Genomic DNA, 19323 nt, shown 5'->3' on the forward strand with positions numbered 1-19323 from the left:
TATGAGCTGGCATTTCTCACCTTTTTGATTAATGAGCTACTCCTGCACAAGCATCTTTTTTCATGAGGAGGACAAATCGAGTCTAGTTAAACTTTTATCCTCCTTTTCTTCCTCTGACGCATTGACTTCTCTGAGATTCATCCTGTCCTGGCGGATTTGGCATCGGCTGAAGGAGCTGGCTGTCAGGAGAGTTGTTCTCTAGTGCCATGAAAATCCCTCTACTGTCTCGACTCAAGTTGTGTAAATCACTTGGGTAACATCCATGGATTTTGGCTGGGATTGTTATAATTTCAGTTCAGTTTAGTCCAGTATGACTCTTATTGGTGAAGCAGTATTTCTTCTATTTGTGTGACATTTTCAGTGTTCATTTAGGTTTTATTGGTTTGTGATTCTGCACAGAAAGAGAAGAGATGTGTGATTCTTATTTAGTGTTACATAGATGCCCTATTTAATGCTACCCTCCCATATTAAAGTACATAAATTACAGTTTTTTTCGTGAATGGGACCACTGATTGCACAGTTCAGCTGCCAGCTTACAACTGTATCTAAAGACTGACCACAAGCTAGTAATTGTATTGCATTTGTTCACTACTCAGACTGAAAGTAACTGTGGCAGCCCTCTTCATGCGGTTCTTTTGGCAACATGTAAGGTCAAATGTCTGTTTATCTGTGTGTTTTTCTCACTCCTAAGCTGCTATTTTTGGCACAGTTTCCCAGGAAAGATGTGTCTTTCTTTTGTGTTGCTCGAAATAATGGCACCTGCACACGATGATCTCTTCAGAGGAGGCACTATTATCCAACTAATCCTGACAGAATCACAAAGAGGCAGCCGGGACAGATCCCATTCTCTTCTAAAACAACAAATGGCTTTTATTACAGTGGGACATAAAAGCTGTTTGCATGCTGATGTGTGCTAAAGGACGTGATAGGCACTCGCATTAGCTTCTGCATTGTAAAGAGATAAGAGTAATAAAACTGGTAGGCCTGTTTTATTAAACTTACATGAAAATTTGTACTGCAAAAAAACTACACGGTTCGCTTTAATGCCTTTTATTTTGATTGAAATGTGCAGCCTCTACAATCTTGAAGCTTACCTTCAGATTTCACCTCATGACCTTTTCATGGTTAACAGCTGAGCAGATGAAGGGTTGGTGTTTAGTATATTCTGATCCCCTGTGCTTTGTGGAACATACCAATTAAGCAGATCCTGCTAATCTCCTCAGCTGACATGATAAATGTTATTAGTAATTCGATCATCACATCTTCCCATCTCGGCCTGGTCTCATCCTGAACATCACCAGACTCCTGCTGCAGCCTGCTGCAAGCCAACAGGTTTTATCACTGCAAATAATATTGATTCCCCATAATAAATATGTCATGGCACTGTATAGTTACTATAATGAGGCAGCTAAAGACTTTCACATGACCTGAGAAAACCCAGACAACTATAGCAGAGGCTGGTGGTAGCTGTCATCCATGTAATCAATTTCCCATTATCCCTCTTCACTTTATAATTATTGATCAGCAATTTTTACATTGATTAGATTCTGAAGTATGTGATTCATGAAGCGTGCGTTTTGCTCGTGCTCTTTTTCTTCGTGCACTGCAGGAGGTGTAACATCCGCTGTAGGTGACTCACACCAACATCTCCATTAATATTTACACTTGCCTTTCACTGCTCTGCATGAGCTGTAGCAGCTCAAATGTGCTGCCAGTCAACACACTGTACAGATGTGGTGAGTTGCTCAAATGTCTTATAGTTCTTCAAAATGGTAGTCCATATTCCCTGTGCATAGTGTTATAAAATGAGGAGTTAAGACAGAATTTTGTTCTGGATCTATTTTAGCATACTTGAGTTTTCCCATTTAAATTTATTTTGAGTTTAATAGGACCTATTATGTGGAATAATGTGGCAATTATCAAATGACTAAAAACAGAAGTTGCTGTTTTTATAAACAGGCAATGGATTACCCCTTTTACATCATTTGTTATACTAGTCTAAGAATATATAGAATAGGTTAACTATGTAGTTGCAAGTGACACCATGTTTTATGCTATTTATGTCTATAGTTTGACCTCACAAATCCTTTCTGTCATGATTTGTCTTTGTAGCAACTTTCAGAGTCTCCTAGCATTGATGGTAACTGCACTGAGCACTGTGCATACTGTGATATTTTAATTTGATGTTGCTCCAAAAAAAAGTATAGTGATATACCATAAAAGATTTGATATGGCTCAGCTCTATTTTGTGTACAGCTGTCTTGGGGAGAAATTAAATACCAATTGTATTTTTGTCTAGACTCTGAATCAGTATTCACTTATAGCATTGAGCCATACTGCGCAAAGTCAGGGGGGTCAGTGCTGAAAAGGAAAGTACTCAAGTGGCTGACTGTGTAAAGAGGTGCACACACTGAGCTGTGACTGGGCTGTCGACAGCTGTTACAGCTGTGTATGAAGCCCTCCACTAATCATTGGAGTTCCCTGGAACATCATTACACGGCATACTAGACTGTTATACATTTCACATCATCTTCAACTCTGAGGGACTGCTTTATATATTCTGTTGTAGTTATTTATACCAGAGGCTTAATGTTTTTGTGCACTGACCCAAAGTGCCCTTGGCTGCATGTTATATTTTGTTCTTTGAAAGTTTAGCTGCATTCATGCAGTCTTTACTGTCTCTTACATCCTAAACAATACAGCCTGCACAATGTATAAGCCCCTTGTCACGCTTTGTAAAGTTTGTGCTATTGTGCGTCAGGGTTGTTGAAGGTGCATTAGCTTGGTGCTACAGCTGCATTAGTTTGAGTTATCCCAGGTGCCGCACTGTTACTCAGCAGGTTTATGCTACCTATACATACTGCCTTCAGCACAGTGTGTTACACACCAGTGAATGAAAGATTTGTATACAGGAGACACAATGTTTTAGGATAAAGAATTTCACTCGCAGTGCACATAATCCTATCGTGCATGGTCCAGTAAGCTTTCTATTGATCTGATAGTGTGGGAGTTTTCTCCATGTTATCCAGTTGATAGCTTACATCTGAAGTGCTAGAAGCCCATGGCTGGGCATGGGTCCCTGAGGGGGGGTGCTGTCCTTCTGGCTCTAGTCTGATATCTGCTCTGGCATGGCTGACCTAAGGCGAGGGGATCTGGAGAGGCCCATATCAACTGTGTTTGATAAGGATCCATACAAGCTTAGGTTTAAGGGTCATTGCTCTAGACATTTACACGTAAACAGAAAAAACAAAATGTAACAAAATGTCCTTTCAGTGCTATGACAAATGAATGCATTGTAGTATTGCCATATATACTTTTCTGTATATGTGCGTGTAAACAACAGTCTCTTCACTTCATATATAAGAAATCATTTGAACGTTTCAGAACAGCAGCCAGCAACAGCAGTCTACGAATTATTGATGTCAGCCTGCACTTAGCCCATTAACTACCATTAAAGCAGGACAGGTGCAGGTAAAAAACTGAAACTATATTAAAGCAGGGGTACTTGAGTTTTAAACTATCACTCTTTCTTCTATGTTGGTGATTAATAAAATGCTTTATAATTAGTTGCCGATAACGCACAGCAATTTGAAATTATAGATGGAGATTTCGTTGCACCACTGCCTCACACTCCAGAGGCGTAACGGACAGTAAATATGCAAAATCAGAATATCAAGTATATCTTCTATTAAAAGTCTAGTGTAAGCCCCCAAATAAACAATATTTCTGCCCTTTTATGGTTAAATGTGTGGTCCATTCACATTTTTGGCTTCACTTGAACTTCATCTGCGACCAGGCACATTTATATGCGCATAGAGCACATTCCTAATGCATCCTCTGAATAGTTTTACAGAGATAATATTCTTTATGGATGATATTGCTCACACCTAATTACTTCAAGAAATTTGGGAACCCTAGTTTTTAATCTTGTCATTTGTGGGCAGGAAAGCTATAGTGGTAGTCTATATTTCCTAACTGAAAAAACAAAAAGAGGCAAGGACAAATAAGATATTTGGGGAGAGAATAAGCTGAAAGTCCCAAGAGGATGGTGGTGCTGAGTGTTTGGTGCCTTTCCACAAGGCTCACAGTCATAACACGAGCCTAAGCCCTGCACACACACCAGTGACATTTCCCATCTGCAGCCGCGGAAACACACGCACACTCCACAGTCCAGGGCTGCCAAGGCTAATTGCCATGGCAACAGGCTGTAGAAACAGGGTGAGGGTCAGCTGGAAACTGCAGGCCTGTTTTAGAGACTCGTGCTGAGACTCGAGAAAGGAGGGAAAAGTGGTCTGGGGCTTAAGCAATTGATATTTTTTGGTTAGTCATCCTTTTTCCACTTTGTAGAAGCCCAACTACAACACTGAGAGTGATATGGCGAAAAGAACAGTGTTTACTCATAATTTTGTCTTTTTATTGTATCATCAGTTTAACAGAAACAAACTATGGCTATTGAAATCCTAAACAGTAAAGTTAAATTCAATCTGTTACTGTTTTCCAATATCCTAGTCTTTATAAATCAGCATATTTATTTGGCATATTTATGTGCTCTTGGAAAATGGCATCAGCCATACACTGTGACAGAGTTTTTCCTAAATGAATTGTTATCAATAAAGTAATCAATACAGAAGCTTCATTAAGTCCTGTTAGGTAGCATGTGACTTCAGCAGTGGATGGGACCACACTGTCCTCAAGGCCATGCAGATGCTCGGGTGATAAATAGCCATTATGACTCATTGATGCATCCTTAGCTGTTCTCCTTTGTGATCAAGGGTACAGAAAATGCCAGTACTCCTCCTCCTCGTTCCAGACTGCACTGCCACTGACGCTGATGGATAGCTCAGTTTTAAGGCGGCGCGGTAACGCCCTCCACCCATGCAGCTCACTGTGTATTTTTTACTCAGTAAATACTCACAGCTCCTGTTTGAGGGTTATGCCAGCATTTTGGAAACCATACTTCAGTTGGTGCATGTGATAAATGGCTTTGTAAATTATGAATGAGGAGAGATGACAGGAAGTCGGCCCACTGTAAGGCTTGCTACATATAGCTCTCCATACATAAATTTACTCTGCATATTTTACTGTGTAATACATTCACACTTGTTTTATCATTTTCTTTATATGGATGTTTTCTTTTTGTCTTTCTGTTTTTAAACTAATTTTCTTTGTATAACCAACACATTGATGTTAATGAAAACATATCTCTACTCCTGTAATGAATTCATATTACCAGGTTAAGCTAATCTTGCGGTTTTATTGGCAGTGTGGTCTCAATTCCCTGTATAGCTTTTACTGCTGAGGTTGACACATATATCAATACTGTGATTAGCTGCTTGCATGTATCTATTATGTCAGGGCCCTTGTGTATAGCTGGTATGCCTAGTCTCTGTCTCATGTCAATGCCTGGGGCCTTCCTTATGGCTCTCCTGTGCTCCGGCTGTCTGCGGCTACTTTCTGAAACGCTCCAGGAATCCCTTTAGCTGTCACTCAGAAGGTCACTGACTATACTGTGTGTGTGTGTGTGTGTTTAGCTGTTCCTTAGAGAGAGCTAACCTACAGCTTTTAGCACTTAGCTGCCACTTGTCATTTGCCTGTCCTGTCCTCTGATTATTCTCCCACTCCCATCTTTCAAATAGCATTCTTCTTAGTTTGCCAGAGCTTTTTCAAATTCAAATTCATCATCCGTATCACTTTGTTCTGTGGTTGAGGAGATCTACATATTTTTTTAACATTCTTCTTTTGTTATTTCCAGGAAAGAGTAATGGAGTATAGAGCTTAAGGGACTTGGCATGAAGCTGAGATCCAACTCACGACAGAGGCATGCAAGCACAAAGCAAAACCAAATTCCCATTAGTTCAAATTTGCACTGAATTTCAAGCTAAACTAAAACATAAAAACAAATCTTTATGGTACAATCACGCTAATGAAATGCACTTTTAAAAGGTAAAAATGTTATTGTCAGTCTATCTATACTAGTGAAAGACTCAATAAAAGTGCATTAATATGACTCTGGTATATGTATTGAAAATTAATTAAAATAAATACAATAATACATAATGTGTATAGTCACAACATTACTGCAAAAATCTCTTTCATTGTCTACAACATGCAGGATATGAATTATTTGTCAAACCCTGTTGTGATTCATTCCAAAACCTCAGCCTACAATGTCTCTGAAGTGGTAAACAACAGAATTCATCATAGGGTTGTCTCCATCTACTTACAGATACATACACTTGTAGTTAGCATTGTTTTTGCTGTGTCATAGGCCTATTACAGATAAGTAGTCATTTGCAGCAGTGGTCCCAAGACATTGTCATCATCAGCCCCCTGTGAAGATGCCATTACTCAAAGTGTGGAGTAAGCAGCTCTTGTGTTATGAGAGCGGGCTGGAGAGGTGAAGCATGAACAGTGTGTATGGGCCTGGCCGCTTTGGATCATTTAGAAAGAGTCATGGTAGAAACACTGGGATCAATAGCACAGCACTGCTCATACACTTTCAGGTCAATAGCATCTCAGGTCTAGGTAATTAAGTATTGAATGGACAGAAATTAATTTAGTTGATGAAAAATGTGCCTTATTCTTGGGTTAACCAAACATAAATCACAAATAATGGGTTTCTTTAGTGAGTTTGAGTTTAATGGACTATAGGGAGCGCATCAGTAGGTGTCTTGGCTGCGTAGAAATGTAGACAAACAAAACATATTTTAATGAATTCTATTTAATAGCTAGACATCTATCTCATGCCACTAACGAACACTTTTTATTTATTTATTTGAGACAGGGACAGCTCACAATTTTTGCATTAACCTTAACAGGAGAGATGCATTGTACATCAAGTTGTAGCATCAGTGCTAATTTCCAGCTGTAGTCCCTGGGCAGATTCTTTGATTGATTGTATATAACTGACCTTGACTATCAATATCAGCTGTTCTGGAGACCTATGTAACATGTTTTGTGTTGATGGTGGAAACTGGAGCGCCGGGAAGAAACATGCAAACTCCACACAGAAAGGCCCGGGCAACCCAGGGATCGAACCCAGAACCTTCTTGCTGTGAGGTATGAGTGCTAGCCACTCAGCCACCGACCCTTCATCAGTTTTTGATGAAGGGTCTGTCAAATGTTTTTCTCTATGGAAATGTCATTTCTTTGTCTGGAATGCTTCACAATATGATATTAAACCTTTCCATCTATGGAAACCAACCCAGACCAAGTTACAGGTGAGGTCTATGGAGAGGTAACCCCGCTTACTGCCTGTTTTTCTATGTTGAGTTATAAAACCATCTGTAATTGAATAAATATACGGTAGAGCTGTTTAATATCATACTGTGGAACATTCCAGGCATATCTAAAAAAGATGACCATGACCTTACATAAAAATTACAAAAATCTCTCAACTTTTACAGAGAAATTGTAAACGTGATAAATACTGAGCTGCAAAATATATTCCAGCTTTCATATACTGAACTATAAGTTGATATTGTAATTATTGTGACAGGCTTCGCTAGACAACAAAAAAACACAATGCACAAAGAATCATAAAAGCAACAAGTTATAGTATCGCACAACAGGCTAGACTTTATTGTATGCCAGTATTAGCTGAACGGTTACCAACAAAAATAAAAGGGACATTAACTTTAAACCATTGTGTTTATTTGCACTATGCCATAGCTGCTGTACTTGTTGTTAACGCTGATATTGTGCACTCAGCTCTTACAGGAAGGAAGTGTGTCCCAGTCATCCTGTCCTCTAAGATCGGTGGAAACTGTCGCTCAAGACGTCAACTTGAGGTCACTGTGTTTATGATCTAATCATGCTGCTATTTTTACAAACGTACCATTTTAAGTCCAAATAGGCCCTGAGGAAGATGTAGTTATTAAATCTTAAACCTATATATCTTATCTTATTCTTGTCTTGTATAGTGACATTCAGATTTATATGTTTCATACATAATACAAACAGAGAGGGAGAGTTGTAAAATTTAATTCAGCATGGACCAGGTTTATAAATCATCTTAACAAATGCTATCTCTTTTGTCTACCATTACTCATACTCTTTTGTACAGTGCAGTATATTAGTAGGTCCTATTGCAAATTACTTTATTGTGTGGGGAAAAGCAGCTATAACTTTAAAGTGCTGAATAATGGCTACCTGTGCATATCCTTGCATTTTTGTAATAAACAGTGAGTGAGTTGATCTTGCAGCATGGGCAGATGTGCTGAATAGAGAATGGAGCCATATGGGCACCTCAGTGGGAGAGATGAAAAGGCCTGGCCCCATCAGTATTCAGGGGACTGTGCGGTGCAGGAGGCTTTTTATTTGGCAGGGGAGAGAAGATGGTGTAAAGAGATTATAAGGAGATGCAGTCTGTGTTTTAAGGATGATGTCAGGCAATGCAATCTCTTCTAAAGCAGAGTTGTGCAGCCCTGTGCACTGATGAGGCAAGCTCCTATGTCAAAACCTGAGACCGAAATGAATGAGAGGAATGTAGTGTATGTAGTGGTAGCTAGTAGAGGAGACATTAAGAGATTCAGAGTGGGGTTGTGCAATGAATCAAACTTATATGTAGATAGAAATTAAGCCTTACATTTAGACATACTTTATTGATACATAAGGGAAATAATAATAATAATAATAACAATGAGCAAATATATAAATAGTAATAATAGCAAAAAAATAGGAGAAAACAGTGCAAAGATGAAATAATCATGGACATGACATAGGATTATCTATTACATGAGGGTGAGTTGTACAATAGTATGGACTATGGTATGAATGCAGTTCTGTATCTCTCACTGTTTGAGCAGAGCTGTAGAAGCCTGCTGGAAAATGGGCTCCTCCGATCCTCTATAGTCTGGTGCAGTGGATGAACAGGAGTGTCCATGGTGGAGAGCAGTATGACCAGTGTCCATCTGTCCCTCACCGTGACAAATGTCTCCACCTCACAGCCAATCATGTAATCTGCTGTCATATAAGCTGTCATGATAACACATTTTGAAGCACAATATATTGCTACAGAGATATAGTGCAATAATCAATAATACTTTAAGCCACTGACACAAAAACAATAAAGCAGAATAATCCCAGTAAACAAATGTTTATATGCAGTAACATTAAAAGGCTTGAGCAGCAACAAATAGAAGAATGAATTAGCCATGCAAGTTACTTTTTTAACCCTGTACAGCTCAAATCTTGTTGTGTTGCTTCAAAAATTATCAAAATGTTCCCGCTATCTTAAAGAAATTATATACATATAATTTCTTTAAAATAGTGGGAACATTAATTTTGTATTGTGCCCAAAATATATTGTTCAGTCAGTTAGTTCTAATTATTCTTGTCAATGATCTTTTTTTTTTAATCGAAGACCGCAGTCAATCATGTGTCAGTATTTTAGTTTAATTTGTCCTTACACATTCATGGTGTGTATTGGTAATGTTCAGTAAATTAACATGAACCATTTTTACTTGCAAGATAAAATTTTAAAAACCAAATATCATATTGATCAATACCTGTATTTTGATCAATACAGGTAAAATATAATCATGATTCATTTTTTCCTATATTACCCAGCCCTACTTCAGTCATACTAAAAGTTAAAATGATGAAAGTTTTTTTTATTATTGTAAGATTTGTCAGGGAAAACGTAAGATCTCTTATTATCAGCTCTGGAGAAAGTGTAGCTCAAAACATCATGTAGTTTTACAGAAAAATTGTATTACATTAGATTTATTGACTTGGCAGAATGCAACAATACATGCTAATATTTATATAGTATAATAGATTGCGCCAATCACAACATCAGAAAAAGAGAAAACATTCCTAACAAAGCTAGCATTCTAACTACATCTATACAAAAAACAAAAACAAACAAATAATAAAACACAAGTTAAAAATTGTTTAAGAACAAAACCATCAAAGAGGTATAAAAGACATTTCATGGTTTTTTTTTAAAGCAGGGAATGTTCCACAGTATGGCATTGCACTTATTTTTTTTTCAAATTTACTTTTTATTGAAAAAGCAGATTACATTTTGCAGTGTGTAAAATTAAATCACATGTTCCTGCTCTTACAAATTTTTGAAAACATATACAAACTCAGAACAGGTTGGGGAGCCAGGGAACCTCTTTCAGAATTTAACTGAATATTGCAACTATGAGGTAGTTTTATATGAAGTCTGATCTCACTGGCTTTACATATTCTGTCCACCTAGTCCACATCTTGTAAAATGAGTCCAGCTGCACTTTCAGTAAAAATGAAACCTTTTCCATCATGTAGATCTCTTGCACAATGTCAATCCAGTTCTCAATTGTTGGTCGCTCAGGTTTAAGCCATTTCCTTGTTATTGCCTTTTTACTTGCTGCCAATAGAATATAGAGTAATCTCTTATTTGTGTTGCTAAAGCTGTCTAACACTAAGTTACCAAGGTACAAAGTTACAAATGACAGGGGGAAAACACATGAAAAAACACCCTGCAGATGTTGATGAATCTCTGACCAGTATTCTTGGATGACCCCACATTCCCAAAAAATATGGAAGTGATTAGCCCCATCATTCCCACATCTCCAGCAGGGGCATTGCACTTATTTATCTCTACAGAGACAACAGGTGACACCACAGGGCCCTGTTACTTGTGAGATCTGTGGAGAAGCGAGCCCACTCACAGTAAGAATGCAAGTTTTTAAGTCAATACAAAACCCATGTTACTGAGTAAATGCAAGATGGATATGTTTAATGCTGCACCAGGACATTCCAGACAAAGCAACAACATTTCCATGGAGACAAGCAGATGGCGAAGTTACACAGTGCACTTTTAAGTGGTGTATTTGATCCACCTTGCAGGTTGACCTGATTTGGATGAGTTCTGTATCGTTATAGGAATAAAACATCTTCATTATATCTCATGTCTAGAATGAAATGCTCTCTCCTGTGTAACTGCCACAATGCATCACTTAAATGCCTTAAATACTCCATCCCCAAGACTGCTTTCTATTCATGTCCCATTACATATTTACAGCCGTTGTTTGTTAGTGTGAACTCCCATGCATAATTCAAAAACAATCCAGTACAAACATACGCCCCTGTGTCTTCCCTCTGCTCACATATTTCTGTAGTTGGACTGTTCAGAATGTGTGATATAGTGATTAAGACTAACTGGGCAATAAGGCAAATCAGTTATCACATTTTCCCTTGTATTGATCTTTTCTTTAGTTTAAGTTACTTTTTAATGTTTTGCAATAATAATGAAAAAATCTTATAAACATTTAAAACAGACTTTTGCCATGAATTGTTTTTTATTTATCACATATAACAATGCACCTTAAAAAAATTCAATTCAAACATGGATTCAAATTCAATGAAACATCAATCAATTAAACCATTCTTTAAGGTCTAAACTCTGCTCTAAATCACATGCTGACAGGGGATTAACTATAGTCCTCTTGATTAACAAAGCCCCAAATTTATCAGTGACCATTTGAAATTGATTGGATCTAGATTAAACACATGAAATGAATTGCAGAATGTCATAAATAACACTTTAAACCCTTACTTTTAATCTTCTTCTTTTTGCAGTCTATTTAAGTGGCTTCTAAATAGTATACACCTAATTTTACACCTAATCTCCAAAACAACAAAAGTGGTATTAATTTTAGAATTATTCTGCAATCTTTAATTCCTCTGCCCTAAGTTTAAGTATTTGTTGTTCTTTCTGGCTTCTTATTTATGTACAGGACATGGACTATTTCCCAATATAAGGGCAGAAGGAGGGTGGGTATGGGCTAGCTTCCAGACTGCCACGGCCCGTTGGCTGGTTTAGTGATGCCCCTGTGTCCCAGTGCCACCTGCTCCACTGGCCCCCTGCTCTGTGACCTGGTACCCGAAGGCAGACCTGTCACAATAAGGATTTCACAGCCGTTTGATGTGTGCATGTGCCAGGTATCACTTCCATCTAGGCCTGTCATGATTACACATTTTAACTCTCGATGTATTGCTACAGAGATATACTTTGATAAATGATAATATTGAAACTATTTTACACCACAGACACAATAACAATATTGCAAGATAATACCAGTATATTTAAATAGACATTATCATTAAGTGGCATAAGCCGTAACAAATAATTAGCAGAATGAATCAATAATTTGTCATATAAGTTAATGTTTCAACCATCTACAGCTCAAATGTTATTGTAATAAAATAAAAACACCCCAAATCTCCCCACTTTTACAAAGAAATATTACACACAATAAATATTGAGTCCTATAATACATGGTTTCAGTTTTCTTCTAGTGAACCTTAAATTGATATAGTAATTATAATAACAGGTCTACCTCCACACTACCCTTTGTAATATCCTGGTTTTGGAAAATTGTCCAGGACTAATGCTTGTCACAGAGCAAAAGAAATCGACAACTATGGAAAACCTTTGAGTTCCAAAATTTCATAGAGTCTATATAGGAGTGTGCAAAAACATAAAAATATCGTTATATTGTGATACTGCATTTGATGATACAGTATCATTATCAAGGGCAGCTGTATCGTTATATCACCAAGAGTATTTTTTGGTAACTTTTAGGAACTTATTTTGTGACCACACAACCATTATGTTTATGTTTATGTGTATGCTCATTTAGTGGAAGGAAACTTGTTTATGCAATAGAAATATTGTTGTATTGTATGTATTTATGTATTAATACATGAATACATACAATACAATTTATTATAATATGTATTTGGTACTTAGCAATATATCGCAAAGTATCACGTATATATTGATATTACGATTATCACATATATCGGCATCTTGTGATCATATCATGTATCACGAGCCATTGTGTATCGTATTGAATCGTGAGGAACCCTGTGATTCTCAGTCATAGTTCTATATTGCTAATACAGATTTGGATTGGGTAGAGTCTCTCACTCCTCTTTCTCATCTCATTGCTGCTAGCATGTAGTCTAACATCTGCCTCCCCTCTGTGAGAAACATCAAACTCTTTTCTACACACTTTAGAGAATGCTTTCATTTCATCGCTTAGGGCTTTGGCAATCCACGGGTACTTCCCCACCCACTCCTCCCGGTACCTGCATTGATGCTTTTGCTTTTTAGCGGCATGTTGGGGTTCTGGTAAATGAGCCATGTCGAATGAATGAAAATTATCTTATCATCAGTGAATATTTATGCCTAATTGTAGACTGTCAAAAAATAAACAAAATAGATAGATTATAGCTGGGGCTGCACACAGCTGCTTAGAAGCCGTCAGGGCTGCATGCAGTTGACTCAACCTCTCTACCAACAGTTTTTAATGTTTATCCGAAAATAACTTCTCAGTATTCTGTTTGAGTGCAATTTTTGTGACATTTGGGATTCAGGACAACAGCTTAAATTTCAGGACTGTCCCGAATTTTTTGGGATGTCTGGTCACCTTAGTTGACCTTATGTCAAACTGTTGGAGATTTTCCAAGTGATATTATTGATGGAGATTTTCAAAATGATATTATTGCTAACCACTGGAGTAACCGTTCACACAAACCAGTTCTGACACTGTATAAATATGTCTGGGTGAAATGCTTATTCTTTTGAGGCATGAGCCATGGTTCTAGGCAGGGAATACATTTTTTGATACAGACTGTAAGTCCAAACAAATGCATATTCTAACATTCGCTGAGCTTCCCTCTTTGCAAGTTTGCCACAATGTACTGTTACACTAACAAATTATTAACACCTAGAACCATGAGTTCTATCATTGATTTACACTTTGCGTGTTTTTGTGTAACCCCAAAGTATCAGAGCTGGATTCATGTCTTTGTCCTGTTTAAGTGTCTTTTGTAGGATATTATAATTATGAAATGGTTGCTTTTGTAACCACTAACTGCTCCTGTGGCACAAGGCCAATGCATTTATTTTCAATTGCTGTGGTTCATCGCCGCTCCACTGAAATGTTTGTTTTGCTGCATGTCTGACCGGAGCCCCTCTCGGCCTTGTGAAAAGAAGGGGTTCATTGTCCCCAAAGGGCCCCTGCCTGTGTTATGGAGTGGGCCATTTTTTTTCTCTTTTCAAAGTGCTTTTCTCATGTAGCTCTCCTGTGTTCAGGACGAGAGCGTTTAGAGAGGGAGATAATGCACGGCAGCACTCAGACCAAAAGGTTATCTACTTTTCCATGACAGCTGATGGGACGGGACAGGACACGTCAAGTCCCATAAATCCCAATGGCTGTCACTAACAATGCACATCAATAAGACTGAGTTATTAGAGACAGAGAGACTGAGTGTGTACTGGCAATATGACATACACTGACAATCAATCATTTTGATTGGAATGTATTTGTAGCCTATAGGATCTAAAATCTGTTAAAGTTCTGTCCTGGACTTCGATAATAGGGATGCACCGTTATGATACTGGTAATGGATATTGGTGCCGATATTGAAAATATTGGTGGATCAGAAAGCGGCTTGCAAGAAACTGGTTCAGCTGATATCCCATTTTGGTTTATAAATTGGTGTAATAAGACAGTTTCCTGGAAAAATTATAATATTCCACGTATATTTATACAAAGCTGTTCTGTAGTTACAAAACACATTTGCCTTTTTTTTTTTTTTACCTTATGCTGTTTGTGTTTAAAGGAAATAAATGCTATTTTCAGTTTCTGAATTGGTATCGACTGATATCAGGTATAGGCAGATTCTTAAATGCAAAATATCAACATCAGTATTGAAACAGAAAAGGCTAAATCGGTGCATTCTTAATAATCTTAATTCTGTCCAAATACACATAACATATTCCCATCTAATTAAGTAATTCAATTCATGTTCTATTCTATTCAGTTCTTTAGTGCTCACCTCAAAAACCTCATATTTGGTATAGAATATAACCATATTAAAGTCACCATTGTTCAGTACTCATATGTCATAAGGTATCCTTATTTGCACAGTTTCAGTTTTTATTTGCTTTAACTTTAAGTTTCACTGACATATGACGTAACAATTAAATGTTTAAATCTGTGTGTCTTGACAGCTGCTGCTCTCCTCAATGGCAAAATTTATAAGAAATGTTTATGCATGCGTTTGTGCCATATTTGTTTTGAGTGATACAGTTGTGTGTTTCTTTGAATTTTTTGCTCAGTTTGTCCATTTTAATAGGGTCTCGTCCTCAAAGATTTTGTGTTCTGATTCGTTGATTATTTAAACGTTTAAATGTGGATCCAAAACAGACAAAAAGTCAAGATGATGAATATCAAAGTGTAAAAATCATTGATTACTTATTCACATTATATAACTGAAATGAGGTGAAAATCAATAGGAGAAATGGGAGACGACCCATGCTTGTCTACAACAATTGTATGGTCGGCCTTTTCTTCTCCCTATAGTATCATTAATAGAATTGACCAAACCATCAGATGGAGAAATATACAGTCATTTTCTCGCAGCAGGGAAGCAAAGCAACTAGGAACATGATTGGGAAGACACAGCGTGACGTGTGGTGACCTTTCTCCCTGGTGAAGCACAGCTGTATTCTAATGGTGCTAAGTCCTGTCAAAAAGGAGGCGTGCAGCAAGGGTCAGTTTAGAGAAACGATCATTTACTGCCTTGTAACAAGGCAGTCTGAGCTGTCTGCCACGCAAGATCATAAACACAAGCTGTTAAGAGAGGGAAAGTCACTAACATAACCATCTGCGGGCTCTTCAAATCAGGATTGTCAAACAGCATCTGAAAACTGTCTGGAATTCTGTACTTTTATTACAAATTCAAAGTGGTTAACCGGTCATATCACTGCTATGGCAATTTTATGAACTAAGTCTCAATGACCATATTACCAGATCAAATATAGGATAAATGTCTGTACTGTAATAATTACAGAGAGACTACTATACTGGTTGGGCCGATCAAGCCGATATTTGGACATTTTAGTGCATTGGCCTTAAATCTCTAACACTGGCCGATATTTGTTTTTGGTTGATCTACTGCCTAAAAATACACAGCGTTTTATTTGAACACGAGGCGATAACGGAACAGAACATGACGATTGAGCACTCTTATAAGGACTGTGAGTGAGTTTGTAGTAAATGCATATTACATAATTTTGATAAGAGGTTTCTCTGGATTATAAACAATTGGCATTTTACATTACGCTTATTTTACAAGATGATGAACATTCCAGACTCGTTTATGCACACATTTAAATTCATTTTTACATTGCTGATCAAACACTCCCAGCTTTTTTTTTTTTTTTTCGTGCCAGGCAATTTTCTACAGTAATGGGATGGAGCACATTTTATCTGGGGCAAAACGCTTCATTATCTTTAATAAGCTGTTACATGGGCATGGAATGGTGTTAAATGGTCCAGCGCTTTCAGTTTGCCGATCTTGACTCCTAATTCAATGCAGTTATTACTCAGCATGCATCATTGGTTCTGCTGCAGATATAGGATTTGCATTCACCGTGACTGAACATATTAATAAATGCACTTAGAAACATTGTGACTCAAATGCTCTGGTTGTTTGGTGTTGGAAATCAACAGAGGTGCCTCTGACTCAAGTGCCGGCAATCTGGCCTGTAATCGTGAGCAAGTAAACAGTCACACTCAGAAAATGTACAAAATGAAACTGAGATGGATTGGTTGTTTTGTACACTTGTGAGATCTGGAGATGATATTTGTAGATATTATAAATACCCCAAATTTGAGTACAAGCATGATTACTTAAAAACTAAAAATGCCACTGAATAAAAGTAGTATTTACTATGATAGCTTCAACTACTATATAGCTTCTTCTAGTATAACTACAACTACTATGCTACATACTACATATCACTATGTGCTTGTTCTACAGATTTTTCTATGCAAATATTTCAGTACATGATTATTACTACTACCACTACTTGAACTGATGCACATGTACATACTTTTGCTACTGTGCATGATGTTGCTCCTACTGCTTTTCATATTGAACCTTGTGATGTTCTGGTTGTTAGTATTACTCAGTCAACCTTACAGCTGCAAAAATACTCCTCCTCATTTGTAGATAGAAAAAAACATTTTGTAAGTGTAATTAAATTAGTAGAGTCAAAGCAGTTAAACCCTCTATCCCGTGATTTATCGTATGGCATAAAAACACAGGAGGAGCATAACCTTGTTGATGCATAAGCAGGAGTGGTGTGGCCTGGCAGATCACATGAGATTTGATTATAGAGCTAATAAAATCAGCCTTGTCCCTGGCTATCTGCTTGATACACACCCTCCTGCTTCTCTGTCTCCCTTGGGTGTCCTGCTGATGACTGCTCCATTCTGGATCACTGGTGCACAGAATGACTTCTTTGTTACTGCTGTTTACTCCCTTCATTTTGCAGCTCCTAAAGCCACCTTGCAAATGACCCCCGAACAGAATGCACATCCATCTACACCTCCGTCTGTGTTGTTTTTGGCTCTGCGGAGGTGTGTGCAGCAGAGAGATTCTGTAGTACCTTTTTTCTTAAGTCATCTTTATTTATATACATAGGGCTCTTTTGTGCACGTGGCTCACATCTTTCACTCATGAGACTCTTAAGAACTATGAAGGTGTTTACACTTCCTGACTATTGTGCATTATTCACAGATGATGGTGGAAGTCTGTTATAAATTAATACAAAATAGTTACAAAAAGATCTGATTGAATGGCCTATATTGTGTTATTTTTGATCTATGTGTTATAATGTTGTTTCCACATCCAAACCATACTTGGAGTTGTGTTTGTGTTGTTTCATTCACACATACGATAAAGTGCATATTTGCATATTTAAGAGTTGTTTTCTTAAACAGAAAACACTCTATTCCACCTGGTGATGTCATGTGGCAATTCAAGAAGTGCTCCACTGTGTTTTTAAACTCCATACACCTCCTCTAAAATAATTTGGATAAATGGAATAGATTTGGAATTGACCATCTCTATTGAAGAAAGGGTAGCTGATAGCTTGAAAACGACTGCTTCATAACATCACAAGATGGAATGGAGTTTGTTGTAGACAGACTAATAAATAATAAAGCAGGTAACAATATTATAACATGTCCTAAAGCTCACAAGAGTCTATTTTGCACAATATAGGACTGTAGCCATGTAAAATGATATACCCTAAATTCCTTTATATAGTAACTTTTGTTTTTGTGAAAGGGTATGGGGAGTTACTAGTTTATTGCGCAGGTACGTGTCTCCTCTCTCTCTGTCCTCCAATCTCTGACCAACAAATCCTGATCCTTCTCTACGGTCTCCTGTGATTTGTGAAGCTTTGAGACAATCTCCCCCACAGGCTTTGACTCAGCTTATCTGCTTCTTTGGACATTGCCTCCAGAACTGTTTTAATGGACAAAATTTCAGTGTCCATTTTGTAAGGCAGCTCTCCATCTAAATAAATCAAAATATTCCCATTTCATTATCTAAGATGAATTCCTCACAGTTAAGTTGTACTATTGTTTGAGCACAGCCACAAATGCTGCAGTGGACATAGTTTCTTGTTTTTGTTTCAATAGTGACTTTTGAACCAGAAGTTGCACACACTCATGAGCACATTCTGGGAGTGGGTGATAGAAATGGAAACGTGGCGATAGATGAGGACGGACGCAGGTGTTCAAATATTTGACCTTGGCCTGTTATGTCTGTACTCGAAGCTATCTCATGGTCACCGCAACATTCAGCAAGTTCAAAAACATTTCACAGCTTTCACAGAACTACATATTTTTGCTTCAATTTTAATCAAGAGCATAAATCTTAGTTTTTGCTTAGAAAAATGAGAGACAAGAGACAAGATAAGACAAATGACAAGGACACAAGGAGAAATGTTCTATCAACCTGCCACTGTAATTTATTTCCTTAAAATAGCTGCTTCATCACACAGTTTTTATGTTACACATTTGTTATTTTGTATACCCACTCCAAGGCAGTATTTATAGATGACCTTTAAACAGGCATAATTTGATATTCATGGCTCATCATTCTATGTTTACAAATTACTCTGACTTAAGAATTAGACCACTTTATTAAAAGATTTATTGAACATATTGTATTGTTCTGTACTTGGATTTTATCAACTGATTTAGGTATACTTTTCTGTATTTTTACAGGATTGAAAACCTTCCTGATTTCTGGCAGAAAGGTGGAGCTTCTATCTCAGTGCAGCTGCACACAGTTGGGGTCTGTGGGGTCAGAACATTTGGACCAAAGAGTGCACTCCCCTGACAGTGTCCATAGCTCCTCTCACAGTGTTAAGGTGAGCTTCTCTTGCTTCATCTGGCTAAGTAATGTTTTCTCTTTTTTGTTGATCCTTTTATTGATATTTAATTTAATTTTATAAAA

General features: G+C 37.5%; 1 protein-coding gene across 1 annotated transcript in view; it reads left to right on the plus strand.

Annotated features, from left to right (window-relative positions):
- LOC110168281 (adenylate cyclase type 9) overlaps window positions 1–19323 on the plus strand; it is a 31413-nt gene that overhangs the window by 4869 nt on the left and 7221 nt on the right. Inside the window, exon 2 of the mRNA XM_055152253.1 lies at window positions 19092–19237. Coding sequence (XP_055008228.1) covers window positions 19092–19237 — 146 coding nt within the window. The remainder of the gene's footprint in view (window positions 1–19091; window positions 19238–19323) is intronic.

The sequence above is a fragment of the Boleophthalmus pectinirostris genome, unplaced genomic scaffold, assembly GCF_026225935.1.
Source record: "Boleophthalmus pectinirostris isolate CB_2022bp ecotype Guang Dong unplaced genomic scaffold, ASM2622593v1 HiC_scaffold_17, whole genome shotgun sequence".
Lineage (NCBI taxonomy): Eukaryota > Metazoa > Chordata > Actinopteri > Gobiiformes > Gobiidae > Boleophthalmus > Boleophthalmus pectinirostris.